Source organism: Pelophylax lessonae, assembly GCF_965119305.1.
Source record: "Pelophylax lessonae genome assembly, chromosome: 6".
In the NCBI taxonomy this organism is placed as follows: Eukaryota; Metazoa; Chordata; class Amphibia; order Anura; family Ranidae; genus Pelophylax; species Pelophylax lessonae.
In genome coordinates, this window is record NC_138773.1 from 269842372 (window position 1) to 269859718 (window position 17347).

Sequence of the window (17347 nt, forward strand, 5' to 3'; positions counted from 1 at the left end):
ACGGCACAGACTGTCAAGCTTAACAATGTATAAGGATCGCAGCCGCTCTACCTGTCACAAGAGCCGCCATGCGTTCCACAATAGTTCCACCTAGCTTTCTGCAGTCCACTAGTGACATCAAAGCTGATCATATTCATCCCAATGCATTTCGCCAGTAGGCTTCTTCATGACGTTCTCCCCTTTCTAGTGGGTTCATGTTGTTCAAGGGGTATGCCCAGAATTCTTGATACTCTTTCACAGTAGATGGAGCACCAGTGAATTTCCTATTTTGGGTGGAGCACCTTAAGTGGAATTTTGGAAAGCGTCAGTATGTGAAACTGCATACTATTTCAAATTTTATGAGTGGAGCACATTTTAAGGATGGTGGAATGGACACGGTAGATTATCTGTACTGGATTTAATTTGGATTTTTTTATGTATGTTTATCATTTCTGTGTATATATTTAGTTATTTGTGATATAAGCACTTTTATTTATGGTGTTTCATATACACTGCACTTTATATTAGCATACTGTACATGGTCAGTCAGGGCTGCCTTATTTACACTTTTAACTACAAACCAAGTAGCTGAAGAGTCAGACCCCAGAAAGAAGACTGGGAGAAGATGGCAGTGTCTAGACAGATGGAGCTTGCCAGGTAAATCTGCCATATTGTGTTAATATGCTGTGCATACTAATACATTATGGCTAAAAGCTCCTGGGACCCAAAAAAAAAAAATGATGGAGGTTTAATTCTGCTTTTAAGCCCCTTTTTGTCTCTTGCCTGAGCTTGGTGCTTTCAGGATTTCAAGATTAAATTACAGCTTTTGTCTCCTCCAGAAGCGTAGGAAACATGTTGCCCCTGAGTTAAGGCAGGAGACAGGTCAATTTCCATGAAAACCAAAAGTTGGCTATACACTTTGCATACTGAATGAACCGTGTTCTTTCGATCAACCAATGATTATGTAGCACAAGATCCTACCTAACTAGATCAGATATGGATTTGATCAGATGGGCGTTTGGCACCCATACTGCATGCAGGAGGCACACCTCTGGCCTGCGGGCCGCAGTTTGAAGACCAAAGAATGGAAGGGAAAGGGGTGACATGATTGAAACCTTTATATACAGTATCTCACAAAAGTGAGTACACCCCTCACATTTTTTCGTAAATATTTTATTTTATCTTTTCATTTGACAACACTGAAGAAATTACACTTTGCTACAATGGAAAGTAGTGAGTGTACAGCTTGTATAACCGTGTAAATTTGCTGTCCCCTCAAAAGAACTCAATACACAGCCATTAATGTCTAAACCGCTGGCAACAAAAGTGAGTACACCCCCTATGTGCAAATGTCCAAATTGGGCCCAATTAGCCATTTTCCCTCCCCGGTGTCATGTGACTCGTTGCAAGTGTTACAATGTTTCTGGTGTGAATGGGGAGCAGGTGTGTTAAATTCGGTGTTATCGCTCTCACCCTCTCATACTAGTCACTGGAAGTACTATATGGCACCTCATGGCAAAGAACTCTCTGAGGATCTGAAAAAAAGAATTGTTGCTCTACATAAAGATGGCCTAGGCTATAAGAAGATTGCCAAGACCCTGAAACTTAGCTGCAGCACGGTGGCCAAGACCATACAGCGGTTTAACAGGACAGGTTCCACTCAGAGCAGGCCTCGCCATGGTCGACCAAAGGTTGAGTGCACATGCTTGGCGTCATATCCAGAGGTTGTCTTTGGGAAATAGATGTATGAGTGCTGCCAGCATTGCTGCAGCGTTCAAAGGGGTGGGGGTCAGCCTGTCAGTGCTCAGACCATATACACTGCATCAAATTGGTCTGCATGGCTGTCGTCTCAGAAGGAAGCCTCTTCTAAAGATGATGCATAAAAAAGCCCGCAAACAGTTTGCTGAAGGCAAGCAGACTAAGGACATAGATTACTGGAACCATGTCCTGTGGTCTGATGACACCAAGATAAACTTATTTGGTGTCAAGCGTGTGTAGCGGCAACCAGGTAAGGCGTACAAAGAGGCGTACAAAGTGTGTCTTGCCTACAGTCAAGCATGGTGGTGGGAGTGTCATGGTCTGGGGCTGCATGAGTTCTGCCAGCACTGAGGAGCTACAGTTTATTGAGGGAACCATGAATGCCAACATGTATTGTGACATACTAAAGAAGAGCATGATCCTTTCCCTTTGGACACTGGGCCTCAGGGCAGTATTCCAACATAATGACTCCAAACACACCTCCAAGACTACCACTGCCTTGCTAAAAAAGCTGAGGGTAAAGGTGATGGACTGACCAAGCATGTCTCCAGACCTAAACCCTATTGAGCATTTGTGGGGCATCCTCAAATGGAAGGTGGAGGAGCGCAAGGTCTCGAACATCCACCAGCTCTGTGATGTCGTCATGGAGGAGTGGAGGAAGACTCCAGTGGCAACCTGTGAAGCTCTGGTGAACTCCATGCCCAAGAGGGTTAAGGCAGTGCTTGAAAATAATGGTGGCCACACAAAATATTGACACTTTGGGCCCAATGTGGACATTTTGACTTATGGATGTACTCCCCTTTGTTGCCAGTGGTTTAGACATTAATGGCTGTGTGTTGAGTTATTTTGAGGGGACCATAAATTTACACTGTTATACAAGCTGTACACTCACTACTTTACATTGTAGCAAAGTGTCATTTCTTCAGTGTAGTCACATGAAAAGATATAATAAAATATTTACAAAAATGTGAGGGGTGTACTCCCTTCTATGAGATACTGTACATCACGGGCAGTTTTTAAATATATAACCAAATCAATACTGGGACTTGGAAAAGTATTATTTTATTGAAAGGGTAGTTGATCCTTGGAATAGACTTCCAGCAGAGATAGTGAGCCAGTCAAATGGATTCAAACATGCTTGAGACAAACCTAGATCTATACTCAGACAAAAAAGTAAAAAAAAAGAAAAGTGCACACATTTTTTGAAGTCACTTTTCCTATGGAAGAAGTACATTATGAGGTGGCCTGCCATCAGCCAGGGGAGTGAGGAAAATTAATTAAAGGACAATATTTGCAAAGGTAAAGTTGCCCTTTTAAAAGGTTTGGGAAAGAAAAATATTAAACCTATATAGTCACGTGTATGGCTGCCCTAAAGGTTCAATGCTGCAGCTGTCCCCCACCAGCTCCAAGCCCCAAAACTGAGCAATCTCATGACTGCTGATTGCTCAGTTTTGGGGTCTGCTCTGAGCAGAGAGCGGTGATTTGTCAGTCACCGCTCTCTGCTCTACTCCTCAAGTGCTCACTGGAGCGCCGGGCAGAAGAGCAGACAGGGAGCGGCTGGCTTAGGCTCCCAGTAGCATGCTAAAATACTGAGCCAGCTGACAATCCATTTTAAACACTGCAAAAATAGTAGGTGACCTTTTACATTTACACTGATACCTTCTTAACAGATTTGTAACACAGGGCACAGATTACTTTTGCTTTGCAGAACACATCTGGGGCAAGTTTTACTGCCAACATGTTCGAATGAGATTTTTTACATCTGCCTCCTTTTGATTTTCAGGGAAGATTGCAGTATGCTCTAATTGCATTATTTTGTATTTCTACAGAGACCAGCCCTATTGCAAAAGTGGTGGATAAAATCTGCAAGTATTAGAAGTCGGCACGAGTAAGTTCACTATATTGAAAATTTTATTACTGCTTTGCTATGTTAGAAAACCAGCATTGCAAACCTTTTTTAGTAGATGACTTGGAAAATATAAAGCAGTTTTAAACCCAAAAATAATGTGGTGGCTGGATTAGCTTTATTTTCTTAGGCTTTTTTGCCTTTTTCACCTGTAGATCAAGCCAGTACCTTTTTTTTTTTTTTTTTTTTTTTTTTTTTTCTTAACCGACCAAGCTGTCCAGCAAAAGTGGCAGTTAGAGTTTTGTGACAAGCCATTCCCACTGACTGGGGTGCTTACAAATGTTTTAGAGAAAGTAAACTTCCATCTCTAATTTTTTTTTTTTTTTTTTCGTTTACAAACTTTTTATTAGAAAAATGCAAATGGTGTTACAGAAGTATAACATATTGCAATATCAATGTGAGATCGTAGCGTACAAGTATGTTGGAAATTGTAGAACAGAGCAGTGATTGTATAATAATTGACACCTTTACAGTCCAAAAAAGAGCAATGATGTCATGTTATCTATTTTACAAAGCCGAGAAAAAAACATGCCTATCAATACAACATAAAGCTGATATTCGAATTCTAAGAAGCTTACAGGGAACATTCAAACATTGTGTGATGTCCTAATGAGGCATAGTATGGTAAAGAGTGAAAAATCTTTTCAGCTCTGCTTATGGAGTCTATTTGAAGGGTAACTTGGGAGAGAGGTACGCATTGAGTTTTCCAGGGCAATTTATGTAAAACATTTATCCCAAAAGGAAAAAAACTGTTGCTGTAGCTGCTTAAAGTTCGCTTTAATTTGTTAGTCAAGTCCATCTTAAAGCTGGTCCTCACCCTCAGGAAAGACTTTCCTACTTTACTTGTCTCTACCCCCCCCTCCCCCTCCCCCCTGCTGCCAGAATAGGGATTTTTTTTTTGGTTTGTTTTTTTTTGGGGGGGGGGGGGGGAGGGTTTTATTAATGAAGTGCAGCTATGCCCTACTCATCACGTACCCCAGGAGGCATATTGCTTGATTCAGAAAGGGTGGGCGGGTCTCGCACTGCATCATCAGGAGGCATGCTGGTAAACCGAGAAGAGCCGCTAGACCTCTTGAGGATGTTGCCGTCAACATGGCAGCGTGAGACAGACAGGTGGCGGAATGCAAGAAGATCTGAGCAGGACAACGTTGGATCCTCTGGTTGGGTGAGCATCAGAAATGTTCCATCAGACCATCTGGTAAAGGGGGGAGGGAGGCAAGCCTCTTTAATTTGCTAGTGCATCTGACACTACCCCCCTCCCCAGATTGATAGTTCTGCTGTCCAAAGGTAACAAAAAAGGAAAAAACACTTTTGAGTGTGTTTAACTCAGTGCTACAATCTACGAGCGGTGGGAGGTGCATTTGTTTGTGCTATGGATTATATTGGCCAGGCAACGCACTGACACCTTTGCTGCCATAGTGCTATAGGCTGGGTGTTCAGTGTGCCCCTGTGCCTTTTAAGAAGGGGTGGGCTCCCTTCAGGTATATCTGCCCTACACCTGTCCACCTCTGGTGCAGTAATGTTTTATTCACAAGTTCAATTAGTAAAAAAGCATAAACTGCACTCACATTTTTAAAATGTAAGGGGCTCATCAGGATAACAGAGTCAGCACAAGGGGACCCATGAGGACAGCGGCGGGCGCCGTGTGTCAGTCTCTGCCACGCCTGAGGGAGACTCAGGGAAATGCTGGCCGGTTCGCTGACAGAACGGTGGAGATCAGTCAAAGCCGCCGTGTACAGCCTGCTGCTGTGCTTGGTCAATAGGAATGGGTTTCGGAGACAAGGGCACGCCTCCTTTGTCAGCCTACCTTGTAACACTGACCTCTGGTTTAAATACAAGTTACCATTAACCCCACTGCTGCCGGATAACAAGATTTCTATTGTTGCTACAATAGTGAAGGATAGATAATAAGAGATAAATTAACATAGTATAACCCTAGATCTAAATTCTGTGTGAATTATGCATAACTGAGCCCTAAAAAGATTTTTTGGAGAAATACAAAAATGTATATGTACAGAAATGTAATTTCTCTAGTTGGCAAGAAGCATATTAATACACAGGATAGTACCAGTATGGCACATACAGGTTGTTGTTAAAGGGAATAAAAATGGTCTAGAACAGGGAATTATACCTGTGTTAGGAAGGTGCAGGTATGGTATAGTCAGCCTGAACAGCCTAGTTAATATAGAATCTAAATATATGAATAAAAAAAGTACATAAAGGTAGGCTGATGAAGGAGGTGTGGCCTTGCTTCCTAAACACATTCCTATTGGCAAGGCACTGCAGCAGGCTGTACCAGGCTTTGATGACTCTCCACTGTTCGGTCACCGACCGAACCAGCCGGTGTTTCCCCGAGTCTCCCTCGGCTGCGGCAGAGACTGACACATGGCGCCTGCCGCTGTTCTCACGGGTCCACTCGGGCTGACTCTGTTATCCTGATGAGCCTGTTACATTTTATAAGATGTGAGTATATTTTAAGCTTTTTTACTAATTAAACTTGTAAATAAAAAGTTACTGGACCAGAGGTGGCTTGGTGCTCATCTCTGTCCCCTTCCAGCTGTATTTTGTCTCTGCTGCTATCCAAAGGTGTCTTTTGCTCCTCCATAGAGTGGGGCCAACCTACGACAGGAAGTATTACTGGCCGGATCACCAGGTGAGAATAAAGGAAGAAAAAGCCTTAAAATGAAAAATAATGCAGCCGCCAAATTTAAAGTGGAATTTTAAAATTACATTATTTTTTTACTATATATTTAACTGGTGATCCGGCCAGTAACAACATATCTGTCTTAGGGTGGCTCTACTCCACTGGAGGAATAAGGGAGCTACCCTTGGTCAGCAGCATTGCCAATCAAGGGGAGAAGGTAGTGTAGATGGAATAGCAGATTTAGATAGATTTGACTTCTAAAATTAAGCTCTAACTAATACTTTTTAGGCAAGTTAAAGCAACAGTTTTATGTTCCTTTTGTGCTAAAGGTTTTATATAATTGATAAAAAAAAATTGACCATAGTAAACACCTCTGTCAATGTTAATTGGTTTGTCTCAACCCTTTAACGGCCACTTTTGCTGAACAGTTTGGCCAGTTAAAGAAAGCTGAAAAATAACAGGTTAAAAAAATGGAAAAAAGGCTCCAAAAAATAAAACTAATGCAGCTGCCACATCTAAGACTTGGTCATTTTTTGTTTTTAGGTTAATTACCACTTTAAGTACTATAATGATTCTTTTACTTTTGTTTAACCACTTGAAGGTTTTAGCCCCTTCATGACCCAGGCATTTTTTTTACTATGCTACTTTGACTGGCAATTGCTCGGCCATGCAGCGCTGTACCTAAATGACATTTATATATATTTTTTCACACAAATAGAGCTTTCTTTTGGAGGTATTTGATCACCACTGGATTTTTTTTATAATTTTTATTATACACTGCTCAAAAGAAAAAAACGGAACACTTTTTAATCAGAGTATTGCATCAAGTCAATTAACCTTCTGGGATATTGATCTGGTCAGTTAAGTAGCAGAGGGGTTGTTAATCATTTTCAGCTGCTTTAGTGTTAATGAAATTACCAGGGGTACTAGATGGGCAACAATGAGACAACCTCCAAAACCGGAATGGTTTTACAGGTGTTGGCCACTGAAATATTTTTCCCTACTCATCTTTTCTGACTGTTTTTCATAGTTTTGCATTTGGCTAGGGTCATTATCACTACTGGTAGCATGAGGCGATACCTACACCCTATAGAGGTTGCACAGGCGTTCCAACTCCTCCAGGATGGCACATCAGTACGTGCCATTGCTTGAAGGTTTGCTGTGTCTCCCACCACAGTCTCAAGAGCATGGAGGATATTCCAGGAGACAGGCAGTTACTCTAATAGAGCTGGACAGTGCCAAAGAAGGTCCTTAAACCATCAGCAGGACCAGCATCTGCTCCTTTGTGCAAGGAGGAACAGGATGAGCACTGCCAGAGCCCTACAAAATGACCTCCAGCAGGCCACTGGTGTGAATGTCTGACCACACAATCAGAGGGTGGCCTGAGGGCCCAACGTCCTCTAGTGTGGGCCCTGTGCCCACTGCATGACACTATGGAGCTTGATTGGCATTTGCCATTGACCACCAGAATTGGCAGGTCTGCCACTGGTGCCCTGTGCTTTTCACAGTTTAGAGCAGGTTCACCATAAGCACATTTGAAACGTGAAAGGGTCTGGAGAAGCCGTGGAGAACGTTATGCTGCCTGTAACATTGTTCAGCATGACTGGTTTGGTGGTGGGTCAGATATGGTCTGCGGAGGCACATCAATGGAGGGAGGCACAGACCTCTACAGGCTAGACTATGGCACCCTGACTCCCGTTAGGTATTGGGATGAAATCTTTGGACCCATTTTAAGACCCTACGCTAGTGCAGTGTGTCCTGGGATCATCCTGGTGCTCGACAATGCCCGGCCTCATGTGGCGAGAGTATGCAGCCAGTTCCTGGAGGATGAAGCAATGAATACCATTGAATGGCCCCCATGCTCGCCTTACCTCAATCCAATAGAACACCTCTGGGACATTATGTTTTGGTCCATTTGATGCCACCAGGTTGCACCTCAGTCTGTTCAGGAGCTCAGTGATGCCCTGGTCCAGATCAGGGTGGACATCCCCCAGGACACCATTCGTCATCTCAAATTGAGCATGCCCCGACGTTGTCAGGCATACATACAAGCACGTGGGGGCCATACAAACTACTGAGTATCATTTTGAGTTGCTGATGTAGGTTGGTAATTTTTCATTTCCATCAAACGATGTGGCATCCTTTTTGTTCCTAACAAATTACCCAGTCCATATCCGTATAGATATCCAGCATGATATTTTTCCCCATTGAGATCTGATGTATTTTCAAAGTGTTCCTTTCATTTTCTTTTTTTGAGCAGTGTATAAATGAAAAAACACTGAAAATTGTGAAAAAAAAAAAACTATTTCTGCTTGGTTTTAGAGCCGGTTCACACTGGGGCGACTTGTCAGGCGACCTGGTCGCCTGACAAGTCGCCGTGGGTCGCCTGCCATATTGTAGCACAGGACCCGTTCTAATAGGAGCGACACAAGTCACTCTGACTTAGAAATAGGGTCCTGAGCTTCTTTGGGGCGACCTACATTGACTTCAATGATATGAAGTCCGTGCCAGCCGCTCTGAGGTCGCGGTGCGAGCTGCGCACCGCGACTTCACAGGTCCCCCCCGGCAAGTCGGGTCGCTCATATGTGAACCGGCTCTCAAACTCTATCCAATAATAAAAATCTAATTTCTTCATGAATTTATAGTCTAAATGTATTTTGCTACATGTCTTGGGTTAAAAAAAAAAAAACACGTGTATATTGGTTTGTGTGAAAAGTATAGCGTCTACAAACAATGGTGTATATATATACTGGAATTTATGCAACTATGATGCTGTAATGGCGGTGATCAGCGACTTATAGTGGGACTGTGATAGTGTATCGGGCAGCCTGGGGTACCAGGCACTCTTTGGGAGGTACACTGACTGACATCAGTAGTGCCACTAATACAGTGATCGTTTATAATACTGTACATTGACACTGTACTAATGACACTGGCTGGGAAGGGGTTAACTATGTACCGAACAAATGTAATATACATGCATTTACTACACATCTGGCTGTTTTTTTCTCCCTGAGGAACAGCCAGATAGCTGATGTGTGTACAGAGCCCTGTGTCTTTGTAAACACAAGGACTCTGTGCTGTAATTAGCTACAGGCAATGAGCAAGTCTCAGCCATTAATAATTGGCCAGGACCTGCTGACTAAATTCCGCTGTAGCCAATGACAGCACAGATTGGCAGCGGACACGCGCATGCGCGCCTCTTACCCAGAACAGGACTGGATCATGTAAATGTAATGTGACCAGGCGGCAAGCCATATTGCCTTTCTGTCTCCCCCCCTTATGTAAATGTTCTTTTCTTTCAAGCACTGACTCCATTACAGTCTGGTGTTACTACTTCAGCCAAACCAATAAACACCCCTAGGCCCATGTTAAACCCTTTCATTGCCAGAGTTGTTTTTTTTTTTTTTTTTTTTTTTCTGGGTTTTTGCGCATGTTTAAAAACTCATTTGAACATGAAGGTTACTTAAAACCCAAAATATAATATATTTTCTGTAAGCAGACACAAACTGGAGAATAAAATAGTCATATTTTTTTTTTTTTTTTTTTATATCACTGGGGTAGTTTACATTTTTTATGTCAGTTATTGGAGCAATGGTTTATCAAGCAAAAAAAATTCAGCAAAAAATATACTACAGGTAATTTTAGGGCAGACAAAGGCAATATATTATCCATATTTTTCTTTGGAAAACATAAAAGAAGTTGCGCCAAGTAAAATAGATATCCCACGTGTCAAGCCTTTAAATTGCGTGCGTTTAAACGGTGACAAGCTTCGGTACCCTAAATTTTCCACAAATTATGCTTTAAAAGCCCCTAAAAGTCAACCGTTTAGAGAGAGCCACAAATAATAGACCTAGAGTTACATGTTGGGTATCTATTTACTCAGCGTAACATCATTTTTCACATTATACAAAAAAAATTGGGGTAAATATTGTTTTCCGTTTTTTTTTAAAGTGAGTTTAAAACACTTTTGTAAAATTGCTGCGCAAATACCTTGTGACATACATAATTGCAACGACAGCCATTTTATTCCCTAAGCTGTCTGCTATATATATATATATATATATATATATATATATATATATATATATATATATATATATATATATATATATATATATATATATATATATACTGTATTTTCTGGCGTATAAGACTACTTTTGAACCTCAAAAAAATCCCCCAAAAATGGGGGGTCGTCTTATATGCCGAGTATAATATCTCCAAGGTAACCTAAGTATAAGTATTACCGGTAGATGAAAATTAGGGGGGTCGTCTTATACGCCCAGTCGTCTTATACGCCGGAAAATACGGTGTATGTATATATATATATATATATATATATATATATATATATATATCTATCACAGTGCCTTGCGAAAGTATTCGGCCCCTTTGAACTTTGCAACCTTTTGCCACATTTCAGGCTTCAAACATGAAGATATAATACTGTAATTTTTTTGTGAAGAAAACACAATCATGAAGTGGGACAAAATTTATTGGATATTTCAAACTTTTTTAACAAATAAAAAACTGAAAAATTGGGCGTGCAAAATGATTCAGCCCCTTTACTTTCAGTGCAGCAAACTCTCTCCAGAAGTTCAGTGAGGATCTCTGAATGATCCAATGTTGACCTAAATGACTAATGATGATAAATAGAGTCCACCTGTGTGTAATCATGTCTCCGTATAAATGCACCTGCACTGTGATAGTCTCAGAGGTCCGTTTAAAGTGAAGAGAGCATCATGAAGAACAAGGAACACACCAGGCAGGTCCGAGATACTGTTGTGGAGAAGTTTAAAGCCAGATTTGGATTCAAAAAGATTTCTTAAGCCTTAAACATCCCAAAAAGCACTGTGCAAGCGATAATATTGAAATGGAAGGAGTATCAGACCACTGCAAATCTACGAAGACCTGGCCGTCCCTCTAAACTTTCAGCTCATACAAGGAGAAGACTGATCAGAGATGCAGCCAAGAGGCCCATGATCACGCTGGATGAACTGCAGAGATCTACAGCTGAGGTGGGAGACTCTGTCCATAGGACAACAATCAGTCGTATACTGCACAAATCTGGCCTTTATGGAAGAGTGGCAAGAAGAAAGTCATTTCTTAAAGATATCCATAAAAAGTGTTGTTCAATGTTTGCCACAAGCCACCTGGGAGACACACCAAACATGTGGAAGAAGGTTCTCTGGTCAGATGAAACCAAAATCGAACTTTTTGGCAACAATGAAAAACGTTGTTTGGCATAAAAGCAACACAGCTCATCACCCTGAACACACCATCCCCACTGTCAAACATGGTGGTGGCAGCATCATGGTTTGGGCCTGCTTTTCTTCAGCAGGGACAGGGAAGATGGTTAAAATTGATGGGAAGATGGATGGAGCCAAATACAGGACCATTCTGGAAGAAAACCTGATGGAGTCTGCAAAAGACCTGAGACTGGGACGGAGATTTGTCTTCCAACAAGACAATGATCCAAAACCTAAAGCAAAATCTACAATGGAATGGTTCACAAATAAACATATCCAGGTGTTGGAATGGCCAAGTCAAAGTCCAGACCTGAATCCAATTGAGAATCTGTGGAAAGAACTGAAAACTGCGGTTCACAAACGCTCTCCATCCAACCTCACTGAGCTCGAGCTGTTTTGCAAGGAGGAATGGGCAAAAATTTCAGTCTCTCGATGTGCAAAACTGATAGAGACATACACAAAGCGACTTACAGCTGTAATCGCAGCAAAAGGTGGCGCTACAAAGTATTAACTTAAGGGGGGCTGAATACTTTTGCACGCCCAATTTTTCAGTTTTTTATTTGTTAAAAAAAAAGTTTGAAATATCCAATAAATTTCGTTCCACTTCATGATTGTGTCCCACTTGTTGATTCTTCACAAAAAATTACAGTTTTATATCTTTATGTTTGAAGCCTGAAATGTGGCAAAAGGTCGCAAAGTTCAAGGGGGCCGAATACTTTCGCAAGGCACTGTGTGTGTGTGTGTATGTATGTATATATGTGTGTGTGTGTGTGTGTGTGTGTGTGTGTGTGTGTGTGTGTGTGTGTGTGTGTGTATGTGTATATATATATATATATATATATATATATATATACACTATTTTTTCAGGTAAAATGTGCAATGGCATTGCAGCTAATAGCCTTTACAGTTTTTTTTCTATTGTTTTTTTTTGTATATTTTAAAGTTGCACTTCTGTTTGTCAAAAGCATTATTTTTGTTTGTTTATGAAACTTGGTTTTATTTATAAAGACGTTGTATATCACAGTCGCTAAGAGCCCATTCACACAGGGGCGACACGACTTGCCGGGGCGACTGCACTGCGACCTTGGCGCGACATGCATGGACTTCACATCATTGAAGTCAATGCACGTCGCCTCCAGGTCGCCCAAAGTAGTACAGGACCCTTTTTCTAAGTCGGAGCGACTTGTGTCGCTCCTATTAGAACGGGTCCTGTGCTAATCAATGGCAGGCGACCCACCGCAACTTGTCAGGCGACCAAGTCGCCTGGCAAGTCGCGCTAGTGTGAATGGGGACTAAATCTTCGTCTGTAGTGTATTTTCAAACCTTAATACTATAAATAATGTTATCAGATTTTTACTTAAGGAATATAAAATTAGTTTGGAAATTCGAGAGAAATTCTTAAATAATGCATTTCAATTTAAACAACCCATTCGATTTCAATCTAATAAAATATGACTAAAACTAAAATGACGTCAATTTGAACACTGATGTTTGGTGATGGCTTTATAAATATGTACCATAGTGTTTAAAGCCCATTTTTTTGCTCATCTGCCAGTGTATGCTTTTTTTTCCCCTGAAATTGTTACGGGTATACATTTTTTTTCTTGCAAAACTAAATAAATAATGCTCTAAAATTCTTCACAACTTGTACTGTCTCATTTTCAGACTTATACTTCACCGTGTCCTTGGGAGACCTTTCACTGATTGTTCTTTTGTTTCAGCAATAAGCTATTTTCCAGGTATGATTCCCACTTTGTGGTGGTTTAATTCTCAAATTTACAAAAATTACCCGATAATCAATTTTATAATCTGTGTTTAATTTAGAATTCTGCTTCCTGCAGACTATTTCCAGGGTATTAACTGCAACGATAGGCTCCCATTTGTATGCAAAAGCCAAAACATCTCCTTACTTGAAAAAGAGACCCCGGAACTGAACAAATCTACTGGAAGTTGCCCCAAAAACTGGACTGCATTTGAAAACAAGGTATGAAATCTATCCATTACTTTAAAAATTGTGTGGGGAAAATAGGAATTTGTATACATGCTAAGCATTATGGAAGTATTTATTTATTTAACCAGTTATCGTTAGCACTTTAATTGGACACAACAACTTTAAAGGGCCCTTTATTGTATCACGGATACGTGATAGTTTGCGTTTTTGGGGTTGTAAAGAAATCACACAAATACTTAGAAGTATAACATTTCTCAAAAGTAATTACAGATATTAGAAAATATAACAAAAATACTAAAGATGCTTTTCCCACCACGGAGTCCCTTCTGCTCTTGCAGCGTGGCACAAAGGTGATCAAATGCATGCATGATTGCAAGCTCTTATGTGAGACTGACTGTTCCAAGTTCTAACTATAGTATATAGGATTTGTGTGCAAGAAATAGCCAACTCCAATTAGAGCAAGATGACCTTTTAAGGACCTGGTAAGTTTGCAGTGACGAGTCAGCTAAAGTAACCAGCCTTTGTCCTGTATGGCCCCTTAGCCAGATTTGGAATTCATTCTTGTGTATTGTGAGCCTACAGTAATAAGGGAATATGAAATATACTATTTCCTCATCACCCTCCTACCCACTGATACAACCCTCCCAAGTGGTTCCTGGCTGCTCTTGCCTGTGTAAGAGTCTGCACCAAAATATCCAGGCCTAGCGATTAGCCGCTGGACCAGAGCACTGTCATATGGAAGGTAGTCATGTGCTCCCCCATACCAGAAAACCCCAAGTATTTTACATCTGAAAAGGCAAGGTTGGAGGAGTGTGGGGGGGGGGGGTGCACTGGTAAGGTGAGATTTTTTTTTTTTTTTTTTTGTGCCGTTTTGTTATATTGCACATGCCTGCAATGGCACAGGGAGTTTACACATATACTCCTAGGTGCAACAGACATCGCCCCATTTGCTGATCTCTCCTAGGTAGTAAGAACCTGGAAGTAATTGAGGGTTTTGTCACTTTTGGTTTCTGCTGTTGCTTTCCCCAATCTGCACTCTATTGGCTATAGTGGAGTGCAAGGGAGACATCAGGGGTCTAATGAACCCTTGATGTTTCACTAACCACTTGCTGACCGGGCCTTTTCTGGGACATTGTTAAAAAAAAAAAAGAGGCCCTAGAGAAAAATTGGGGATTATTACAAGGTTTTCACTGTATTTGCGCAGCAGTTTTTCTAAAGCAATTTTTTTTTAAAAAAAAATACACTTTAACCACTTCAGCCCCGGAAGATTTTACCCCCTTAATGACCAGGCTATTTTTGCGATTCGGCACTGCGTTACTTTAATGGAAGATTTCTCGTCTTTTTTCCCACAAATAGAGCTTTCTTTTGGTGGTATTTGATCACCTCTGCGGTTTTCAGATTTTGCGCTATAAACAAAAAAAACAAAACGACAATTCTGAAAAAAAAAATATTTATATTTTTCACATTCTGCTATAAAACATTCCCAATAAAAAAATTTAAAAGTTAAATTTTTTTTATCAGTTGAGGCCAATTTGTATTCTGCTACATATTTTTGGTAATAAAAACCCCCCAAAAAGCGTATATTGATTGGTTTGCACAAAAGTTATAGCGTTTAAAAACTACAGGATAGATTTTTGGACTTTTTATTTATTTATTTTTTTTTTTTTTTAATTGGTAATGGCGGCGATCTGCAATTTTTAGCAGGACTACGACATCATTGCAGCGGACAGATTGGACCCCTAACTGACATTTTTGACACTTTTTGGGGACCAGTGACACTAATACAGTAATCAGTGCTAAATAATATGCACTGTCACTGTATAAATGACACTGGCAGGGAAGGGCTTAATACTGGGGGTGATCAAAGGGGTTAAATGTATGCTTACTGACTGTGTGGGGGGGTTCTGTGGCAGGCACAGACAGATCGCATTTTCAGCTTAGCTGAAACTGCTGATCTGTCCCTGCCTGTCTGAGAGAAGATCCTCCTGCTTTGTTTACATAAGCCGGTGGGTCTTCTCTCGGTTTCCCGGACGATCGTGGAAGAGCAGTGGCAGTCGCCGCAGCCCGCCTCCTGCTGTGTATCGCCACAATCGCCGCCGAGACCACATGCACTCCAGTCACGTAAGTACTACGTGACTGGACGCAGCCGAGCCGCCCTGCTGCACTAATGGTACGACGGGCAGCCGGCAAGTGGTTAATGAATTAAAGCAAAACACTAAAGTTAGCCCAATTTGTGTGTATAATGTGAAAGAGGATGTTACGCCGAGTAAATGGGTACCAAACATGTCATGCTTTAAAATTGTGTATGCTCTTGGGATGGCGACAAACTACGGTACTTAAAAATCTCTCCTGTTGCCTCTAAAAGTAATCCCGTGGTGAATGCCCCACTGGGATCACTTTTATCTAACGCCGAATCGCCCACAGAATAAAGATACCGGGGTTATGGCATCCAGCTGCTGCCATAACAATGGAATTTATTGTCAAAATCATGACGTTTGTGTGTGTGTGTGTGTATATGTATGTATATGTATATATGTGTATATAGTGCTTTGCGAAAGTATTCACCCCCCTTGAACTTTGCGACCTTTTGCAGTATACGACTGATTGTTGTCCTATGGACAGAGTCTCTCACCTCAGCTGTAGCTCTCTGCAGTTCATCCAGAGTGATCATGGGCCTCTTGGCTGCATCTCTGATCAGTCTTCTGATCAGATTTGTCTTCCAACAAGGCAATGATCCAAAACATAACGCAAAATCTACAATGGAATGGTTCACAAATAAACATATCCAGGTGTTAGAATGGGCAAGTCAAAGTCCAGACCTGAATCCAATCGAGAATCTGTGAAAAGAACTGAAAACTGCTGTTCACAAACGCTCTCCATCCAACCTCACTGAGCTCGAGCTGTTTTGCAAGGAGGAATGGGTAAAAATTTCAGTCTCTCGATGTGCAAAACTGATAGAGACATACCCCAAGCGACTTACAGCTGTAATCGCAGCAAAAGGTGGCACTACAAAGTATTAACTTAAGGGGGCTAAATACTTTTGCACGCCCAATTTTATATATATATATATATATATATATATATATATATATATATATATATATATATATATATATATATACATATACATATATATACATATATATATATATATATATATATATATATATATATATATACATATACATATACATATATATATATATATATATATATATATATATATACTGTGGGCAGTCGGCAAGTAGTTAAAGAGAACCTATCAGAATAAAATTGCTGTCACACCGGGGGATTTTGGTACCCTGTGTGAATAGTATTAAATGTAAGTGGAAAAGAAAAGTTACATCCAAAAAAAAAAAATTTCAGATTTTGAGCTCACATACATTAGGGGCTCCTACGTAAAAAAATGTTCATTGTCCTACAAATGTTGCATGTCTCTGTGCATGCCAGAGGGAGAGCAATAATTCTTCTTAAGACACAACACCACTAAGATAAATCGCTCAGTGGACCTCTCTTGGCTAGGCTAACTTCCTAGTCATTGGCCTACCTCTACACGGGCTCTCCCCTTTTCGGTCTATTATGAATGCTGCTGTCAAACTCAGCGTCCGCAACACATCTCTGCCAATCCCTTTACTGTCTTCTGATTGTCCAAAAAATAAAATGCTAAATAATAACAACATACAAAGGGTTCTTCATTTCTGCTTCCCGGTCTCATTACAAACCTTGTCTCAAGATATCAAACTGGTCCTCTACCCTCATCCCAAGACCTTCTGCTGTCTATCTCTCCATGCCCTCCTCCCATGCTTGTGTCCAGGACTTCTCCAGAGCCTCTTGCAACCTCTGGAACTCCCCTAGCC

The 17347-nt window shown here is 40.9% G+C and overlaps 1 protein-coding gene across 1 annotated transcript in view; it reads left to right on the forward strand.

Moving 5' to 3' along the window:
• Nucleotides 1–17347, forward strand: part of LY75 (lymphocyte antigen 75) — a 237303-nt gene that overhangs the window by 163984 nt on the left and 55972 nt on the right. The window contains exons 19-21 of the mRNA XM_082260091.1: nt 3567–3625; nt 13205–13278; nt 13381–13523. Coding sequence (XP_082116217.1) covers nt 3567–3625; nt 13205–13278; nt 13381–13523 — 276 coding nt within the window. The remainder of the gene's footprint in view (nt 1–3566; nt 3626–13204; nt 13279–13380; nt 13524–17347) is intronic.